At 45.5% G+C, this 20,727-nt stretch overlaps 1 protein-coding gene across 1 annotated transcript in view; it reads right to left on the bottom strand.

Moving 5' to 3' along the window:
- Cap-D3 (Chromosome associated protein D3) overlaps window positions 1-20,727 on the bottom strand; it is a 276,731-nt gene that overhangs the window by 234,818 nt on the left and 21,186 nt on the right. Inside the window, 1 exon segment of the mRNA XM_069323213.1 lies at window positions 533-699. Within this exon segment, the coding sequence (XP_069179314.1) occupies window positions 533-699 (167 nt within the window).

The following is a 20,727-nucleotide window of genomic DNA, read 5'->3' as shown; positions in this document are numbered from 1 at the left end:
ACAGAAGGCTCAAGACGTTAACAAGATATCTGACAGTCAGGACCCTGTTCGATTCCCAAAACCCCTGCGCCCAAATATCGATTCAAGACATATTACCAAATATGGCAGCAAGAGCTGCATACTTCCACACATCATGACCACAAGGGTAGACCACTGGCTGGCTAGACTTGATAAGCCTGGGATAGCTCCGGGGAGCCGACGGGGCTTCCCCCAGAAAACACCCCGAAGACGCACAGATTTTTTTTTTTTTTGTGCACAGCAGTGTTGTTGGCTATTAATAGCAGCGCTGCCCAGGGGTTAAGAAAGAAGTTACTGGGTAACATTATAAATATAGGAATTGACGGATTGTTCTAACCAAAGATAAGACATACTGTATATGAATGAGTTTCCTGGGTATAAATAAAAGCTGACTCACTTCGGTCAATAGGTTTACTGCAAAGAGCTTTTTTATTATTATTTTGTGAAAGATGGATGAGCAATCAAAGATTTTAATCTATACCCTCTTTGGTAAAATGTGTTCTTAAGCTCTTACCTCAAATATTCTGACTTGGACCACATAAGAAGAGCTTTGTTGAAGAACTTGTGAAAGCTGTGTTTTGTGATGATACTAAGTATGCGCCAAGGAAGTCTGTTCTCTGACGTCTCAGACTGAGGATGTCCATGAACCAATAAACGCTTGAACAGCAGTTGATCAAGAACCTGTTAAAATTACATACAGTATTAGAACATCATCATTACAAGATACAATCAGAATGTGAAATTTATTTTAACCCTATTAACCCCTTAACTGCGCGGCCTCCAAATATGACACCCCCCAGTGCGCAGGAAATAAAATCTCTGGAAAAATTCTTTTCTGTTTTTGAAGTAAAAAATCCTTCCCTGAGTAAGGGTATAGTAACAGACGGTCGAAATTGTAAGTACTTTAGCTGCTATAGGGTCCGTAAGTTCGTGCGTGCCGTCATCACTCCTTGGTCGCCCGTGGCATACGCCCCCGGGGTCGGTAGGGCGCTCGGAGCAGGATGCGTGAGTTGCCGCGAATATATTTTTGCTAATTTTCTGTGCACAGTTCCAAATACATTTTATATTCTTTTACGTGCCAATCCTATGTATAATGAACACGTACACTATATTATGGCAGTAGAACATCCATACTGTCCGAAGACAATGTGTTACGTGCATGACACGTGTACACATAGCCAACACATATTTCCATTGTATTATGCTAATTTATGTATATATACAGTCTATTTACACACTATACACTACCACACACTATATACATTCACCATGAACACATTTAGAACTCCGCGAGTGTCAGCTGCCGCACGCTCACTCCTCCAACATCCAGTCTCTCCCTCACTCCTCCAACATCTTACTCGCAACATTGCTCCTCCCACCATACTGTTTTTGTTTGTATTGCACTATTTACACATGTTATGTATACCTATCTACATGTTTTATTCACCAGAACTATGCAAGTAAGCCATTATTGTGTCCAAACTTTACAGTGGCTACCATACACTGGATGAGAAATCACACAGCAGCCAGCAGACGACGCTACGATTACGTCACCTCCCTCACCAAAATAGCTCCTCCCAACATACTCCTGTTGCTGTTACTACACTATATACACACATTGTATATACCCATGTACAAATGTGTTCACCATAGTGAACCACTAAGCTAGTATGATGAGCAAAACAAGAGTGGTTGCCACACAGTGAGGATACCTCGATTCTCTCCCTCCCTCCCTCCCTCCCTCCCTCACCACAATTCCTCCTCCCACAATACTATGCACAGTGCTTATTATCACCACAGTCCTGCTGTTATCACAATACTGGTCACTAAATCCTGTAAATACATAATTGACCACAAATTTATTTTGTAAAGGAACCTAAGAAGTCGTTTGAAGATTCCTAGATGGACGAAATAATGCTGTGGTGTTGTGGCTGGTGCTGTGATAATCGTGAACAGCATTGAATCACTAATATTTGAACATTGTACACAGTCATTATCACACTCGGGCTCTTCTGTAATACTATCATGGCTAAATAATACAAGTTATAAATATATTTTGACATTATTAGGCAACACTGTGGTCACAAGCTGAACAGCAGTGCTGTTAGCTCATGCTGCGTGCACCGGCCTTGGTTGCTCACTCAGTACTGAGGCTCTCACACCCGGGAATGTGGACCACGATTTTTTTTAAAGATGGCGTCTATTTACAAGAGCCCTGAGGAAGCTGATGTAAACCCCATGTAGCCGCGGGAGTTTTGAATGGAACGTGAAAAATACAAATACCCAGAGGCGCATAGCGCACGCCAGACGTGAGCCTGCAGGCGCGTTGCACAGTATAAAGGGTTAACAACCCGTCCTCTTAAAAAAGAACGTCACTTTTGGCCCGTATGCGCACTATGGCCAAATTTGGACGTAATTTGAAATGAAATCGACTCACAAAAGTGACGTTCTGTTCCGTTTTCTATTTGAGTTGTCCGGCGTACGTGCAGAGGTTACAAGAGGACACTTTAAATTAACATTTTTAATAACGTTTTGAAACTTTATGAGAATTTCCTGCCCACCTAACCTATCAGAGGACCCTTAACCCTTAAACTGCGCAACGCGCCTGCAGGCTCGCGTCTGGTTTGCACAACGCGCCTCCAGGTATTTTGATTTTTCACGTTCCATTCAAAACTGGCGCGCGGTGACGCGGGTATGATATGGGTGGGTGGGGGCCCCAGTGATCGTCCGCCATCTTAAAAAAAAATCCCAGCATGCCCTGCGGCCGTGGGGAGCCTCAGTTTCACGGCAGCAACCATGTCTGACGCATCCTCTACGAGCTCCCGCTCCACGGTGACCGCGGTCATGGAAAACGACTCTCTGAGGAGGAAATACGCGATATTTTGTATGATGACGGTGCTCTGCATGATGACCTGGACTATGATCCAGAGAAAGACCTAACTCAGAGATCTGATACGAGTGAGGAAGAGACAGAATTGGAAGATGTGGCGAGTGTGTGTGGTACTCGTGCCTCGCCCGGCCTGCCTCGCCCGGCCTGCCTCGCCCGGCCTGCCTCGCCCGGCCTGCCTCGCCGCCCTGGGTCAATACCGTTATCATCACCACCATCATGTATGTCCCCAGACGCTAGTAGTTTATTCAGTGATACAGAGCACCACTTGGTTTCCGAACTTTAGTTATCCGAAACTTCCAGTTTCCCGATTGGGGTTGGGGAGTCATGCTACCCGAACAAAGTTCGGGTAGGAAGGGGTCCGCCAAGCGTCACGCCGGTTTGTTGTGGTGGGTGGGAGATGGTCCAGTTTGCCCGCTGTGACTTCACAGATTCACGGCCTATTATTCCTATTATTTTGAATTGCCATAAGGCTGGAATGTTCATTCTGTGCTTTTGTTTTACATATCTGCACAATCAAGAAACATCTGTGCACCATGTTGGCTCCAAATGCACGCATTGCATCAGTGATGGCTGACTGGTGGGTGGATGGACGATGGAGTTTAGGTGGGAGGCAGTATGAATGAGGGGGGGGGAGAATCAGTGAGAGAGGGGGAGAGAGAGATGCTAGGAGGGAGGGGGAGGTAGGGAGAGATGTTAGGAGGTAGGGAGAGATGCTAAGAGGGAGGGGGAGGTAGGGAGAGATGCTAGGAGGTAGGCAGGAAGGGATGGAAGTAGTGAGAATTAGGGAGGGAAAGGCAGGCTGGCAGGCACAGGCAGGCAGGCACAGGCAGGCAGGCACAGGCAGGCAGGCACAGGCAGGCAGGCAGGCGCAGCAGGGAGTGAGTGGTAGTCACGCGGTTGAACCGCGTGACCTTGAGAGATGGGATGTAGGGGGGCGGGTGGTTTGTTGGTGGTGGGGGCGAGACCGGCTCATTCCCGAAGATAAGCCTAACACACACTACCCGTTAGCATGATGGCAGGGAGGGAGGCAGGCTGGCTGGAAAGGAAGCAGGCTGGCAGGCTGGGAAGGAGGCAGGCAGGCAGGCAGGCTGGGAAGGAGGCAGGCAGGCAGGCTTGCAAGCTGGGAAGGAGGCAGGCAGGCAGGCAGGCTTGCAGGCTGGGAAGGAGGCAGGCAGACAGGCAGGCTTGCAGGCTGGGTAGGAGGCAGGCAGGCAGGCAGGCTTGCAGGCTGGGAAGGAGGCAGGCAGGCTGGGAAGGAGGCAGGCAGGCTTGCAGGCTGGGAAGGAGGCAGGCAGGCAGGCAGGCTGGGAAGGAGGCAGGCAGGCAGGCAGGCTTGCAGGCTGGGAAGGAGGCAGGCAGGCAGGCAGGCTTGCAGGCTGGGAAGGAGGCAGGCAGGCTTGCAGGCTGGGAAGGAGGCAGGCAGGCTTGCAGGCTGGGAAGGAGGCAGGCAGGCTTGCAGGCTGGGAAGGAGGCAGGCAGGCTTGCAGGCTGGGAAGGAGGCAGGCAGGCTTGCAGGCTGGGAAGGAGGCAGGCAGGCTTGCAGGCTGGGAAGGAGGCAGGAAGCAGGCAAGCTTGCAGGCTGGGAAGGAGGCAGGCAGGCTTGCAGGCTGGGAAGGAGGCAGGCAGGCAGGCAGGCAGGCTTGCAGGCTGGGAAGGAGGCAGGCAGGCAGGCAGGCTTGCAGGCTGGGAAGGAGGCAGGCAGGCAGGCAGACTTGCAGGCTGGGAAGGAGGCAGGCAGGCAGGCAGGCTTGCAGGCTGGGAAGGAGGCAGGCAGGCAGGCAGGCTTGCAGGCTGGGAAGGAGGCAGGCAGGCTTGCAGGCTGGGAAGGAGGCAGGCAGGCTTGCAGGCTGGGAAGGAGGCAGGCAGGCAGGCAGGCTTGCAGGCTGGGAAGGAGGCAGGCAGGCTTGCAGGCTGGGAAGGAGGCAGGCAGGCAGGCAAGCTTGCAGGCTGGGAAGGAGGCAGGCAGGCTTGCAGGCTGGGAAGGAGGCAGGCAGGCAGGCAGGCAGGCTTGCAGGCTGGGAAGGAGGCAGGCAGGCAGGCAGGCTTGCAGGCTGGGAAGGAGGCAGGCAGGCAGGCAGACTTGCAGGCTGGGAAGGAGGCAGGCAGGCAGGCAGGCTTGCAGGCTGGGAAGGAGGCAGGCAGGCAGGCAGGCTTGCAGGCTGGGAAGGAGGCAGGCAGGCAGGCAGGCTTGCAGGCTGGGAAGGAGGCAGGCAGGCAGGCAGGCTTGCAGGCTGGGAAGGAGGCAGGCAGGCAGGAAGCGATATATGGGTGTTGAAGTGAACCATGAACCACGTGACCTTTGAGTGTGTGTGTGTGTGTATGGGTTTGGGGTGGGGGGAGAGGGGGAGGTGTATCGGTGGTGGGGGAGGGACCGGCTGACTCCGTAAGCCTAACCACACTCCACAGACCTGTGACCCAGATTTGTTTCTTAAATGTACAGTACATCATCGTATATTTTAGGCAGGATGTGCCTGCAGGCTGGCAGGAAACATCCAGAGGATGTTTGCCAGACGTCTTAATAATCAGTTAGGAACAATTAAGGACTTTTATAAAGCGGATCAGGACTTCACTTATTGGTGAGAACAAACAAAACACAGTCGCATTTACGCTATGAACCTGTCGATTTTTTCCCCTAGAGTTTTTTCGTAAATTTTTTGGGAAAAATTTCTTTTTACATTTCTAGTTTATTTTTTCCCCTCTATTTCTCGTATACGAACTTACATGTTAACCGACGGGTCTCGTCCCCAAGGGGTTCGGAAACCAAGTGGTGCTCTGTAGTACATGTGACGAATCTTTCTCGGGCTTCAGTGACATTGGCTCCGATACGAGTAGTGTGGACGACCCGAGTACGAGCAGTGGTGGTGTTACCAGGCGGGGTTTTGGTACCTCAGCAATACGCCGCGGCAGGCGGCAGCGTGCCTCACAGCATGTGGACAACGACAGTGGCCCCTCAACATCATTTATTCGTGGTAGGTGTATAGTACGTAAATCTGCCTCAGCGCCTAGCATACCCTCACGCAGCTCCAGCAGAAACAGCGGACGACGTAGCCGTAGTTTTGGTGCTCGTGGTGGTGTTGGCCGTGGTGTTGGCGCCAACACCAAACCCCCTGGTGTACTTGTGTGGGAGGATTGCACCACATTTGTCCCTCAAATACCAACATTTGATGATAGCAATTTTGGTGTTGCACCATTATTCCCATATACTGGTGATGATATGGCAGACATGGAATATTTTCAGGCATATTTTGACAATGTATTCATGACGCATCTTGTGACTGAGACAAACAGGTTCACTCACAGCCTCATAGACGAAGGCATTTTACCTGCCTCACGGCTCACACGATGGAAGGACACGACAATCGACGAAATGTACGTGTTTCTGGCACTCTGTATGATGATGAAGCACTCTGAGAAAGCTGTCATCCAGGATTATTGGAGCAAAGACAGCCTTGTTCCATCGCCTGTGTTCAACCAGTACATGTCGCGTGATAGGTTTCTCTTGATTCTCAGGTGCCTGCATTTCAAGAATAATGCAAATGAGGACAGACACGACAGACTGTGGAAAGTACGGAAGATGTTCAGTGACATGAGAGGGAAGTTCAGGGATTATTTTGTACCTGGACAGAATGTGGTTATTGACGAGTCGCTTGTACTGTTCAAGGGGCGACTGGCATTCAAGCAGTACATTCCATCAAAGCGGCACCGATTTGGACTGAAGTTTTTTGTGCTATGCGACTGTGAGACTGGTATTGTCTTGGACATATTATATTCTGGTACAGACGTCGACATACCGGCTCAAGATGAACACGGGTTCTCTGGCAGTGTTGTAAATACCCTGATGGAACCGTTGCTGAACAAGGGGCATGTACTGTACACCGACAACTATTACACCAGCCCCTTATTGACCAGATACCTCCTTGCCCACAACACCGGCATATGTGGCACTGTGAAGAGCCACAGGAAGGAAATGCCAGTGTTCGGTATAGCTATAGCCGTGGGTGAGTGCCAGCTGCGCAAGTGTGACAATACGCTGTCAGTTAGGTGGAAGGACAGACGCGAGGTGAATATGCTGACTACGATTCACACCGGTGCCATGTTGGACAGTGGGAAAGTCCACTTTCAGGCACGCAACACCGTGTATAAGCCAGACTGTGTCATAGACTATAATGTGAACATGCGCCTCATCGATAAGTGTGACATGATGCTTGGTGGAGTGGAGTGCATGCGCAAGTCTCTGAAGTGGACTAAAAAGTTCTTCTTCCACCTCATGGATGTTGCAGTGCTCAACTGCTTCAATATGTACTTAGTAAAATCTGGCAGGAGACCGTCTATACGTACATTCAGTGCTGGTGTTGTGTCACAGCTGCTAGTAAAGTATGGCAAGGAGGGTTCTGTTGTACCGCGCGGGGTGCAAGCAACAATGCCACATGCAGCTCCAGACAGATTGAGGGGTAATGAGAACTTCGGAGTACATATGCTCGAGTATATGCCAGGCACAGCATCACGGGAGAAGGGTAAACGTGCGTGTATAGTATGCAGGAACACTACCCGCAGAGAACAGAAACGAAGATGTATCAGCACCTGGTGCGTGGAGTGCAAGGTGCCACTCTGCCCCGTTGGCTGTTTCGCAGCATATCACACACTCGCGGAGTACTGAGTGTGTTTATGGTGTGTGTATATAGTGTGTGATACTGTACAGTGTGTATATAAAGTGTAAATATAAATTTATTAGGCATGATACATTGGAAATTGTGCAGGATAAGTGAACTTGTTTGCGATGCACGTAACACAGTGTCTACGGACAGTACGGATGTTGTACTGCGATATTATAGTGTACGTGTTCATTATACATTGGATTGGCACATAAAAACAATGAAAATGTATTTGGAAATGTGCGCAATAAATGAACGAAAATATATTCGCGGCAACTCGCGCGCCCCGCCCCGAGCGTCCCACCGCCCCCGAGAGCTTACGCCACGGGCGCACGGAGAATGATGACGTCACGCCCCAACTTCCGGACCCCATAGCAGCCAAAGTAAGTACAATTTCAAATTTTTTTTTACATACCCATACTCAGGGAAGGGTTTTTGACACTTTAAAAAGAAAAAAGAATTTTTTCCAGAGAATTTATTTCCTGCGCACTGCGGGGGTGTCACATTTGGAGGCAACGCAGTTAAGGGGTTAACTTACTGTTGTTGAAAAAAAAATCCCAAATTTATTTTCATTTTTTTTTCAATTTCAAATTACGTCCAAATTCGGTCATACGGGCAAACGGCCAAAAGCGACGTTCTTTTTAAGAGGACAGGTTGGGGTTAACCCCTGGGCAGTGCTTTGTGACTATGGCCTGCAACACTGTCAAGCGCAAGAAAAAAAAAATTATTTTTTCTTCTTCTAAGATTGTTAAAATATTTTTCCTAATCATGGGGGGAAAAAAAATCGTAAGTGACACATTTTGGCCACAAAATGGAGGGAGGAAGTCTGTCAAAATTGAGGCACTGACAGAGTAAGCGTCCTGCACTATCAGGCGGGAGTTGCCACAAAGATATTACTACCTAATTTAACAGATTCTGGTAATACCTGGTGTACTGACAACACTCCAACACCTGTAGACAGTTTCACTGGAACACTGGGCATGACTATACTGACACCTACCACTCCTCTAGAATTCATACAATTACAGTATTTTCTGACTCGAGAGTTGATTGAATATTTTACATATGAAACGAACTTGAATGCATCACAAATTATACAGAATTTTTCCACAAACGCAATGAGTATGTGGGAGGAAGTAACTGTAAAAGAAATGTCAAGATATTTGGGTCTGTGCATGTTGATGGGCGTTTCAAAGCTCCCAGCTATGAGAATGTACTAGCAAACAAGCAGGCTCTGGCATGTGCATAGCTTCAATACTATTATGACGTCGAAACGGTTTCAACATATTTCCCAGTTTTTCCATACTTATACAGTGGTACCTCGGAATGCGAGTGTCCCTGTATGCGAGTTTTTCGGAATACGAGCAGGATTTCCTCGGAAAATATGTCTCGGACACGAGGGTTACCTCGGGACGCAAGTTTGTTGACACGCGTACAGGGCGACCTAGCGCGTGGTGGTTCAGCGATTGTCGCCCCTCTGCCCCTCCGCCCCTCAGTTTACCATTGTCTTGCGCCCAGTGACTACCCCACATCAATTCTTCTCCCGGATTTTCAGTGTTTTGTTGGATTTTTGGTGATTTGTCTATACAATTTGTTATTATATATCTCACCATGGGTCCCAAGAAAGCCAGTGGTAAGGATAAAGGCCAGAAAGCCCATGTGAGGATGACAATAGAGGAGAAACAAGAGATCATTCGGAAGCATGAGATCAGTGCACGTGTTGTTGAACTTTGTAGGCAGTACAACAAAGCCACATCAACAATATGCACTATACTTAAGAAGAAAAATGAGATTATGAGTGCTAAAGTGGCAAAAGGAGTAAGAACAATAACGAAACAAAGATCACAAATACTTGAAGAAGTGGAAAAGTTGTTATTAATTTGGATACACGACAAGGAGTTAAGGGGTGATAGTGTTTCGGAGGCCATTATTTGTGAGAAAGCCAGGGTATTGCACGAAGACCTTCTAAAGAATACCCCTGCAATGAGTGATGCAGATACGAAAGAGTTTGAGGCAAGCAGGGGCTGGTTTGAAAAATTTAGAAGGAGAAGTGGTTACCTTGAGGTGCTTCCGGGGCTTAGCGTCCCCGCGGCCCGGTCGTCGACCAGGCCTCCTGGTTGCCGGACTGATCAACCAGGCTGTTGGACGCGGCTGCTCGCAGCCTGACGAATGATTATCCATAGTGACATATGGTATCCATAGTGTTACTAGGCATGGGGAGGCAGCCAGCTCAGACAAACCAGCTGCTGAACAATTTATTGAAGAATTTAAAGAATTTGCAGAGGCTGAGGGATACGTACCGCAACAAGTGTTTAATTGTGACGAAACAGGACTGTTTTGGAAAAGAATGCCTAAGAGGACATACATTACCAAAAAGGAAAAATTCTTGCCCGGACACAAGCCTATGAAAGATAGGTTTACGCTTGTGCTGTGTTCAAATGCGAGTGGCGATTTGAAAATTAAACCCTTGCTAGTGTATCATTCTGAAAATCCAAGGGTTTTCAAACAGTATAAAGTGCAGAAAACCCATTTGTGTGTGATGTGGAAGGCTAATAAAAAAGCATGGGTGACTAGGCTTATTTTTTCGGAGTGGGTGAATGAAGTGGTGTGCCCTGCCATAGAAAAATATCTGCAGGAGAAACATTTGCCACTCAAAGCCGTGCTTCTCCTTGACAATGCTCCTACTCATCCTCCAGGCTTGGAAGATGATTTGTTGCCCAGATACAATAAATTCCTCACAGTTAAATTCCTTCCTCCTAACACCACTCCTCTAATTCAGCCTATGGACCAGAAAATCATAGCGAATTTTAAGAAACTTTATGAAAGGGCACTTTTCTGGAAATGTTTTGAAGTGACTGAAGCCACAAACCTCACCCTCAAAGAGTTCTGGAAACACCATTTTAACATTTGTAGTGCTTTAAAACTCGTTGACAAAGCCTGGCAAGAAGTGACTCAAAGAACCCTGATCTCTGGCTGGAGAAAATTGTGGCCTGAATGTGTGAGAGAACTAGACTTTGAGGGGTTTGAGCCTCTAAATGATGCGCCTATTGTTGAGGAAATTGTTACTCTAGGCCAGCAAATGGGCTTGGAATTGGATGGTGATGATGTGGAGGAGTTGGTGGAAGAACACAACGAAGAACTGACCACCGAAGAACTCCAAGCCCTTCAACAGGAACAGCAAGACAACGCAGCGGATGATTCTACAGTGGAGGAGGATGAGGCAGTAGTGAATGTCCCTTCTGCAGTAATTAAGAAGGTGTGTCAGATGTGGGAAGAGATTCAAACAATTGTTGAAAAGACTCACCCAGAGAAAGCTGTAGTAGGCCGTTGCCTTAATCTTTTCAATGACAATGTGATGCCTTACTACAGAGACAGCTTGCGAAGAAGGGAAAAGCAAGCTTCCATGGACAGATTTGTGGTGAGGAAATCGAGCAGTGAGCCACAACCAGGACCTAGTGGCACTCAGATAAAATGTGCCAGGGAGAGCACACCAGAAAGGTCCTCACTGCCTGATGTGATAATGGAAGGGGACTCCCCCTTCCAAAGAGTAACTCCTCTCCTCCTCCCCCCTCCTCACCATCTTCCATATGCCTACAGCATTCAACAGCAAGGTAAGTAATAACTTGAACATAGTTTTGTAGGTTTATTTAGATGAATTAGGTATAAAAATTTAGTTTGATGTGGGGTTTTTGGGGTAGTCAGGAACGGATTAATTCATTTCCCATTATTTCTTATGGGGAAATTAGCTTCGGAATATGAGTTTTCGGAATACGAGGCGTCTCCAGGAACGAATTAAACTCTTAAACTGAGGTATGCCTGTAATAACAATGTCATTCCCCTGAACAGTAAAGACAGATTGATAAAAGTTCGAACAGTGATAAAATATCTTACAAGCAAATTTGCACAAATCTACATTCCTAAGAAAGAATTGAGTTTGGATGAAGGCACAATGTCATGGTGTGGCCTATTATCTTTCAAGGTTTATAATCCAAATAAGCCTGGTAAGTATGGAGTAAAACTGTACATGCTTGCTGAATCAACATCTGGCTACACATATGACTTTGAAGTGTATACCGAAATTGGTAAAACAACAGTGAAGACAGTCATGGGCTTGATTGAGCCCCTAATGTACAAGGGTTATCATCTGTATATGGATAACTACTATAACTCGGTCAACCTCACAGAAAAGCTACGTGAACATGGGGTTTACACATGTGGAACCATCAGATTGCAGCGTGGTGCACCCAAGGATCTGCAACTGAAAGAAAAGTGTAAAATTGTCTTGGATACAACCCTATTCCGCCACAAGGATAATACATTTATAATCCTGTGGAAAGACAAGCGAGTGGTCTCACTCATCACAAACTGCCACAATGCTGACACACAGGAAGTTGAACGAAGGAAAAGAGTTTGGAAACATGACAGAACTTCTTCAATGCTACTAGTAACTGCAAACAAACCAACTGCACTATGTGACTACAATTGCTACATGAAAGGTGTTGATCACTTTGACCAAATGGTAAAATACAGTACAACCTCAATTCAACGTACCCCGATTCAACGAATCTCCGGTTAGTTCGCACACTTTTCAGGCCGGATTTACTCACCCGGTTCGACGAACAATGGTTCGCCGAAGCGAGGGATGTTCGGATTTGCTTACGACGTCCAGACAGAGTTCACAGATTGGTGGAAAACTTTCACATTCTTTCACAGATTACAATTATTAATTCCTTCATATGACAAGTTCGATCACACAAGTGGACCACACAAGTGGACCACATTTGGTTCACAAGCTTATGATGTTGGGCCAGAGTTCACAGAGTGGTTGAAAACTGTCTCATTCTATCACAGATTACAATTAATAATTCCTTCATAAGACAAGTTGGATCACACAAGTGGACCACACAACAAGTGAATCATATGAACCAAACACCAGCCAGAGTCGTCCACACAAGTGAATGACTGAGTTTCAATGATTTTCGTTCACCGATTGGTCGCACACATATCTTTGTAAATTAATTCAAAGGTTGAAGCGTGAATAGCTAGCTAATGTGTTGAAATCTTCTTATATACATTTTCTGTGATGAAACAAGACGAGTGAGAGTGAGGGTGAACACATAAGGGAATATTGTAGAGTAAACTTCACTTTACAGTGAGGTTTCACTCACTTTCGTCTGTGTTGTCATAGTTCAGTGACCCATGACTTTGAATGTTTCACATTAATAAATCATTTCTAAAACTGGTGTTTTAATAACTCTTTATTATCCTAATTAAACTAAACTAAATAAAACAAAAAATATACTGTAATATGATAGATATCTGTTAAAGTATTTGAGAAATTATTCACGTTATTGGCAGCACAACTCATGCACGAGTGGACGGGTCTAATCCCTGTCCACACACCACCATGCTTGTTTTGTGCGATTTCGTTGCCACAGTTCGGTGATCTACGGCTTCAAAATAATAAAATTAATAAATCAGTTCCAAAGTATTTTTTATAGCTCTTATTATCGTAATAATGTTGCTAAACTAAATATGTAACCCAACAATATATAATTTAATGTAAATCGAATACTTGAGAGAAATTTATGTTACTGGAAATCGAGCATAGCACCAGGCGGTGTTTTGTTCGATTTCGTCGCCACAGTTCAGTGACCTACGGCTTCAAAATAATAAAATTAATAAATCAGTTCCAAAATAAGTATTTTTTATAGGCCTTATTATCGTAATAATGTTGCTAAACTAAATATATAACCCAAAAATATATAATTTGATTTAAATCGAATATTTAAGAGAAATTTATGTTACTGGATCAGGCTTAAACACCAGCCTACTGAAGGGTGTACGTATAGACTTAGTCTGTGTTCGTACAGTATGCACCCAGTGCCCTTAGCTTTGTCTGCGATTGATGTACAGTATTTATCCGCCAGTGGAAGAATAATTGTGGAATTGACCATTTTTTACTACAGCTCTTTGGTTATAAAACAAAATGTCTCAGGGGCTTACTAATAGTGCCTTATTAATGCCAAAAATGAAGCAATATTTTGCAAGAACTAATAGCAGAAAATCAACCAGCACAAGAACAGCCGTACCCAGCACGAGAACAGCCGTACCCAGCACAAGCACAGATGTACCCAGCACTGGTACAACAGCCGTACCTAGCACAAGCACAGTTGTACCCAGCACTGGTACAACAGCCGTACCCAGCACAAGCACAGTTGTACCCAGCACTGGTACAACAGCAGCCAGCACCAGCTCAGAAGCAGCTGAAGCCACAGCAGCAGCGAGCACCAGCAAAGCTGATACAAACATCTAAAAACATCGTGTGCAGCGTGAACAGTTAGAACAAGTGTTAAATTTAAGTGTGTACACAGTGTTAAAATTAAAGTTGCAGTAATTTTAGTGTACAATAGTTTTCATGAACTGTATTGTAGTACTCAACATACAGCAGAACTACTTTTAATCAACACAGTGCTAACGGCATAATGCCCTACAGTACGTATTTACTGTACAGCATTCACAAAGTCACGAAACTTCTAGATGGACATAACTACAATAATAAGGTAAATTTATGAATTACAGTATTTTTTAGTAGAGAAGTAATATATAGGTACAGTATGCAATATGATAATGCATTTTTATTGTGTACAAGAAAAAAAAAGACACTGACACAAACGCCTCCTGAAGGTCACCTCTTGCAACGAATCCAACGCTCCAACGAACTGGGGTTGGTCCCATATAGTACATTGAATCGAGGTTGTACTGTATTACCATTTCACATGAAAATGTCACAAGTGGACCAAGAAAATAACCTTTTACTTTCTGCAAATGGCTCTCCATAATGCATTTGTGTTGTACAAGAACTACAGCAGTGATCCCAAGAAAATGACCTTGCTCCAGTTTCATGAGGTAGGAATGTGGTCCCTGTTGAAGTGGGAAACTGATGAGTGGCCTCTCCAAAATAACACCATGGCACATGCTCCTGATATAAATTATGAGGCAAGTACTTCTGATGCCGCCAATGTTGCAACACCCGGACCATCAGGTGTGAGGCAGCCTCTATTTCCTTCAACACCTCAAGGCCACGACTCCTCATCTGACTCAGAACACGAGACCGCTCTGAGTACCAGTCGTCCTTCTCCTACGAAAAACCCACGTATTGTTGATTAATTAGAGCATCTCGGTAAGAACTTGACCCATGCCAACATTCCCCTGACAAAACGTCGAAGGTGTCGTGTTTGCTACAAGTCAGGAAAAAGGAGGGACGCTAAGTATCAGTGCAAAACGTGTGGAGTTGCACTGTGTGTGTTACACCATGCTACACAAAATACCACTGCAAGAGGGTATTTTGGGTGGAAAAGAAGTAATGCCTCTCCACACATTCACTCACTTACGAAACATCTGTTGAGCAGCTTCAGGAAGCTTGTCCTGGAGCAGGTGGAGTGGATCACAGAATGCTTAACTTATTGTTCTGCCATCATCATTCCGTAGGTAAGTACAGACACTTTGTTTCAGTTTTTATAAATATGATATTAGGGTTTATACTTTATGTTGTTGGTATTGGCAATGTTTTTCATCAATATGGACTTATATTCGTATTTCCATTAGAGCATTTTATTGTGAATAATTTGATACCACAATGAACGATGTAACACAAAAACTAATGTTAGCAAACGGAAAAGTTATACACTCTCCTGTATGTGTTTTGCGGGTGTATCGGGTGTGCCAATGGGTGTACGCTAGCGGGTAATGCTTCGGCGACTTTCAGCGTTGTTGCAGGTGGGGCACGCCCATATTTTGAACTTTATATGCATATGCCCATGTAGGTCATTTTATTGCGAACACAGTGATACCAAAATGAACGATGTAGAACAAGAATTGAGTTGACAAACCTGAAAAGAGCATAAACATTTCATCGCTGTTTGGCGCTCACGGCTAACGATCACTATAGTTTTTTATTTGGTGCGGGTCTCACACCGGCTTTGGTGACATTATATATATATATATGTTCCTCTAGAGCATTCTATTGCAAACAAATTGATATCAAAATGAAATGCATACATCAAAAATTAAAGTGAGAACACCGAAAAGAGTATACACATTTCAGTAGGGATGTAGCGGGTGTGCCGTTGGGCATACGCTAACGGGTAACGCTTCGGCGAATTCCAATGTTGTTGTGGGTGAGGCGCGCCCATCTTTTGGACTTTATATGCATATATCCATATAGGTAATTTTATTGTGAACACAGTGATATCAAAATGAGAGATGTAGCACAAGAATTAAGTTGACAAACCTGAAAAAGAGCATAAACATTTCATCGCTGTTTGGCGCTCACGGCTAACGATCGACATAGTTTTTTATTTGGTGCGGGTCTGACGCTGTCTTTGGTGACATTTTATACATATGTTCATCTAGAGTAATCTATTGCGAACAAATTGATACCAAAATGAAATACATACATCGAAAATTAAGGTAAGAACACCGAAAAGAGTATACACATTTCAGTGTAGACGTGCGGTCACCTGAAACGCCAGGAGCATGAGGGGAAAGTTACACGGGCTACTGCCGGGAGCACGAAAGTGTTTATCATTTATGCCACCACCGAGGAAGGCACCCAGAAAGTCAGCGAGTCAAAACAAACCACAGCTGGCTGTCTGTGAGACCTGCAGACTCAAGAATGGCAATAGAACTCCTGAAACTATGTAAAACAAATAATCAAAAATGTTAAATGTTATAAGCCAGCACCTGCTCATTCACCCCACCCTCCTCCTTGAATGAGGAGAGGAGGGGAGGGGGCTGACCACAGCTCACAGGCCTTGCCAACATCAGTTCGACGAATGATGTAAGAACCCCACTTCCTGACACCCTAGGGAGGGTGTCAGGAAGCCACCAAGGCTTGCCCAGAAATTGTTGTTTCATTATATTTAATGCTTGTTTTCTGGGGGGAAAGCCCCCCAGAAAAGGCTCCCTGAAGCTAACTACCCATGAAGAAGGAAGAAATGGACACATACCAGGGAGGAGGGAGCACCGCAGATATCACAACAAAGTGCAACCCATTGACCTAGAAAGCCGACCCAAGGCTACATAGAGGCACCGAGTCCCGGGAACACGGACCAAGTACTGTGCCATCAACACCCTGTTCGACCTCCAGAACCCAGAACCCCCGAGCTCGAATATTCGGCTAAAACATATTAGCAAAATCAGCTGAAGGGGCGGAATGCGCATGGACATCATGGGCACGAGTGTAGACTGGAGGCTGGCTAGATGTAGTAACATTGTAGATGACCTAAGAAAAATGAGCCTTGAAACAGGGAACCAAGGAAACTAGATCAATCCACAAGGCATCCACCGACGAAGAAGTGGTGGCACACAGGTAGAGATGAAGAGATGCCACTAGACACAAAACATGATGGACCCCTGGCTGAACCAACCAACCAACCATCAACCACCATCGGACCTCTCCGGAAATCAGCCAACTCATTCTTCAAACCTATCCCGAGGACTGAAGGAATAGAAGAAATAAAAACACCAGTGCTGAAGGAGAGCACGAAGCTCACCCACACAGCAACTAAAACCAGAAAGCACAAGAAATGAGCCATGAGAAAGCAATCCTAGAACAAAGGGGGGACACAGTAAATCAAGCAGAAGACAGAAATTGGAGCACCCAGTCCAGAGACCAAGCTGGTTCCAGTGGCACGCAAACAGGCTGGAGGTGAAACAAAGCATGATACAGCTTATGAAACAAAGCCGAAAAGCATCAACCCCAAACCAGCCCATCCTCCTGTTTTAGTAGTACTGTATTAGTACGGACTATATGGGAAGGACCCCGCACCAGATGAACCGGTCTTCTGGATCAAAAGACGTTTCACCGCAGTGAAGTCCAACAGTGAACAATTCCAAAAATGTTTGTACCACAACCAACATAATTTAAATTTCCACACACTATAATTAGTGTGAGGACCTGGATGGGTGGTTAGCTGCATGGCTGGTAGGTGGGCTGGGCAAGTGGGTGGGCAGACCGGTGGGTGAGTGAACAGGCTGGATGGGTAGATGGCAGGCAGAGGGGCTTATTGGTTGGCAGGTTCTGGATGGGTGGATGGCAGGCAGATGGGCTTGGTGGTTGGCAGGTGAGTGAGCAGGTAGGTTGCAGGTGAGTAGATGGGAAGGCAGGATTCTGGGTGAGTGGATGACAGGCAGATGGGCTTGGTGGTTGGCAGATGGGTGGGTGGGCAGGCTCAGGCAGGTCAGGTGGGTGGGGGGTGGGGGGCTGGCAGTTTACCAACAGATGATAGTAACCACATAACCCCAAGGATCAACAGATGACAGTAACCACATAACCCCAAGGATTAACAGATGATGGTAACCACATAACCCCAAGGATCAACAGATGACAGTAACCACATAACCCCAAGGATCAACAGATGACAGTAACCACATAACCCCAAGGATCAACAGATGATAGTAACCACATAACCCCAAGGATCAACAGATGATGGTAACCACATAACCCCAAGGATCAACAGATGATGGTAACCACATAACCCCAAGGATCAACAGATGACAGTAACCACATAACCCCAAGGATCAACAGATGATGGTAACCACATAACACCAAGGATCAACAGATGATGGTAACCACATAACCCCAAGGATCAACAGATGATAGTAACCACATAACCCCAAGGACCAACAGATGATAGTAACCACATAACCCCAAGGATCAACAGATGATAGTAACCACATAACCCCAAGGATCAACAGATGATGGTAACCACATAACCCCAAGGATCAACAGATGACAGTAACCATATAACTCCAAGGATCAACAGATGATAGTAACCACATAACCCCAAGGATCAACAGATGATAGTAACCACATAACCCCAAGGATCAACAGATGACAGTAACCACATAACCCCAAGGATCAACAGATGACAGTAACCACATAACCCCAAGGATCAACAGATGATGGTAACCAGATAACCCCAAGGATCAACAGATGATAGTAACCACATAACCCCAAGGATCAACAGATGACAGTAACCACATAACCCCAAGGATCAACAGATGATGGTAACCACATAACCCCAAGGATCAACAGATGATAGTAACCACATAACCCCAAGGATCAACAGATGATAGTAACCACATAACCCCAAGGATCAACAGATGACAGTAACCACATAACCCCAAGGATCAACAGATGATGGTAACCACATAACCCCAAGGATCAACAGATGATGGTAACCACATAACCCCAAGGATCAACAGATGATAGTAACCACATAACCCCAAGGATCAACAAATGATGGTAATCACATAACCCCAAGGATCAACAGATGATAGTAACCACATAACCCCAAGGATCAACAGATGATGGTAACCACATAACCCCAAGGATCAGCAGATGATAGTAACCACATAACCCCAAGGATCAACAGATAATAGTAACCACATAACCCCAAGGATCAACAGATGACAGTAACCACATAACCCCAAGGATCAACAGATGACAGTAACCACATAACCCCAAGGATTAACAGATGATGGTAACCACATAACCCCAAGGATCAACAGATGACAGTAACCACATAACCCCAAGGATCAACAGATGACAGTAACCACATAACCCCAAGGATCAACAGATGATAGTAACCACATAACCCCAAGGATCAACAGATGATGGTAACCACATAACCCCAAGGATCAACAGATGATGGTAACCACATAACCCCAAGGATCAACAGATGACAGTAACCACATAACCCCAAGGATCAACAGATGATGGTAACCACATAACCCCAAGGATCAACAGATGATGGTAACCACATAACCCCAAGGATCAACAGATGATAGTAACCACATAACCCCAAGGACCAACAGATGATAGTAACCACATAACCCCAAGGATCAACAGATGATAGTAACCACATAACCCCAAGGATCAACAGATGATGGTAACCACATAACCCCAAGGATCAACAGATGACAGTAACCATATAACTCCAAGGATCAACAGATGATAGTAACCACATAACCCCAAGGATCAACAGATGATAGTAACCACATAACCCCAAGGATCAACAGATGACAGTAACCACATAACCCCAAGGATCAACAGATGACAGTAACCACATAACCCCAAGGATCAACAGATGATGGTAACCAGATAACCCCAAGGATCAACAGATGATAGTAACCACATAACCCCAAGGATCAACAGATGACAGTAACCACATAACCCCAAGGATCAACAGATGACAGTAACCATATAACCCCAAGGATCAACTGATGATGGTAACCACATAACCCCAAGGATCAACAGATGACAGTAACCACATAACCCCAAGGATCAACAGATGATAGTAACCACATAACCCCAAGGATCAACAGATGATAGTAACCACATAACCCCAAGGATCAACAGATGACAGTAACCATATAACCCCAAGGATCAACAGATGATGGTAACCACATAACCCCAAGGATCAACAGATGATAGTAACCACATAACCCCAAGGATCAACAGATGATAGTAACCACATAACCCCAAGGATCAACAGATGACAGTAACCACATAACCCCAAGGATCAACAGATGATGGTAACCACATAACCCCAAGGATCAACAGATGATGGTAACCACATAACCCCAAGGATCAACAGATGATAGTAACCACATAACCCCAAGGATCAACAAATGATGGTAATCACATAACCCCAAGGATCAACAGATGATAGTAACCACATAACCCCAAGGATCAACAGATGATGGTAACCACATAACCCCAAGGATCAGCAGATGATAGTAACCACATAACCCCAAGGATCAACAGATGATAGTAACCACATAACCCCAAGGATCAACAGATGACAGTAACCACATTACCCCAAGGATCAACAGATGACAGTAACCATATAACCCCAAGGATCAACAGATGATGGTAACCACATAACCCCAAGGATCAACAGATGACAGTAACCACATAACCCCAAGGATCAACAGATGATAGTAACCACATAACCCCAAGGATCAACAGATGATGGTAACCACATAACCCCAAGGATCAACAGATGATAGTAACCACATAACCCCAAGGATCAACAGATGATGGTAACCACATAACCCCAAGGATCAACAGATGATGGTAACCACATAACCCCAAGG

Source organism: Procambarus clarkii, chromosome 1 (genome assembly GCF_040958095.1).
Source record: "Procambarus clarkii isolate CNS0578487 chromosome 1, FALCON_Pclarkii_2.0, whole genome shotgun sequence".
Taxonomy (NCBI): domain Eukaryota; kingdom Metazoa; phylum Arthropoda; class Malacostraca; order Decapoda; family Cambaridae; genus Procambarus; species Procambarus clarkii.
Note: the sequence above shows the minus strand (reverse complement) of the source record. Positions and strands in the feature narration are given on the sequence as shown.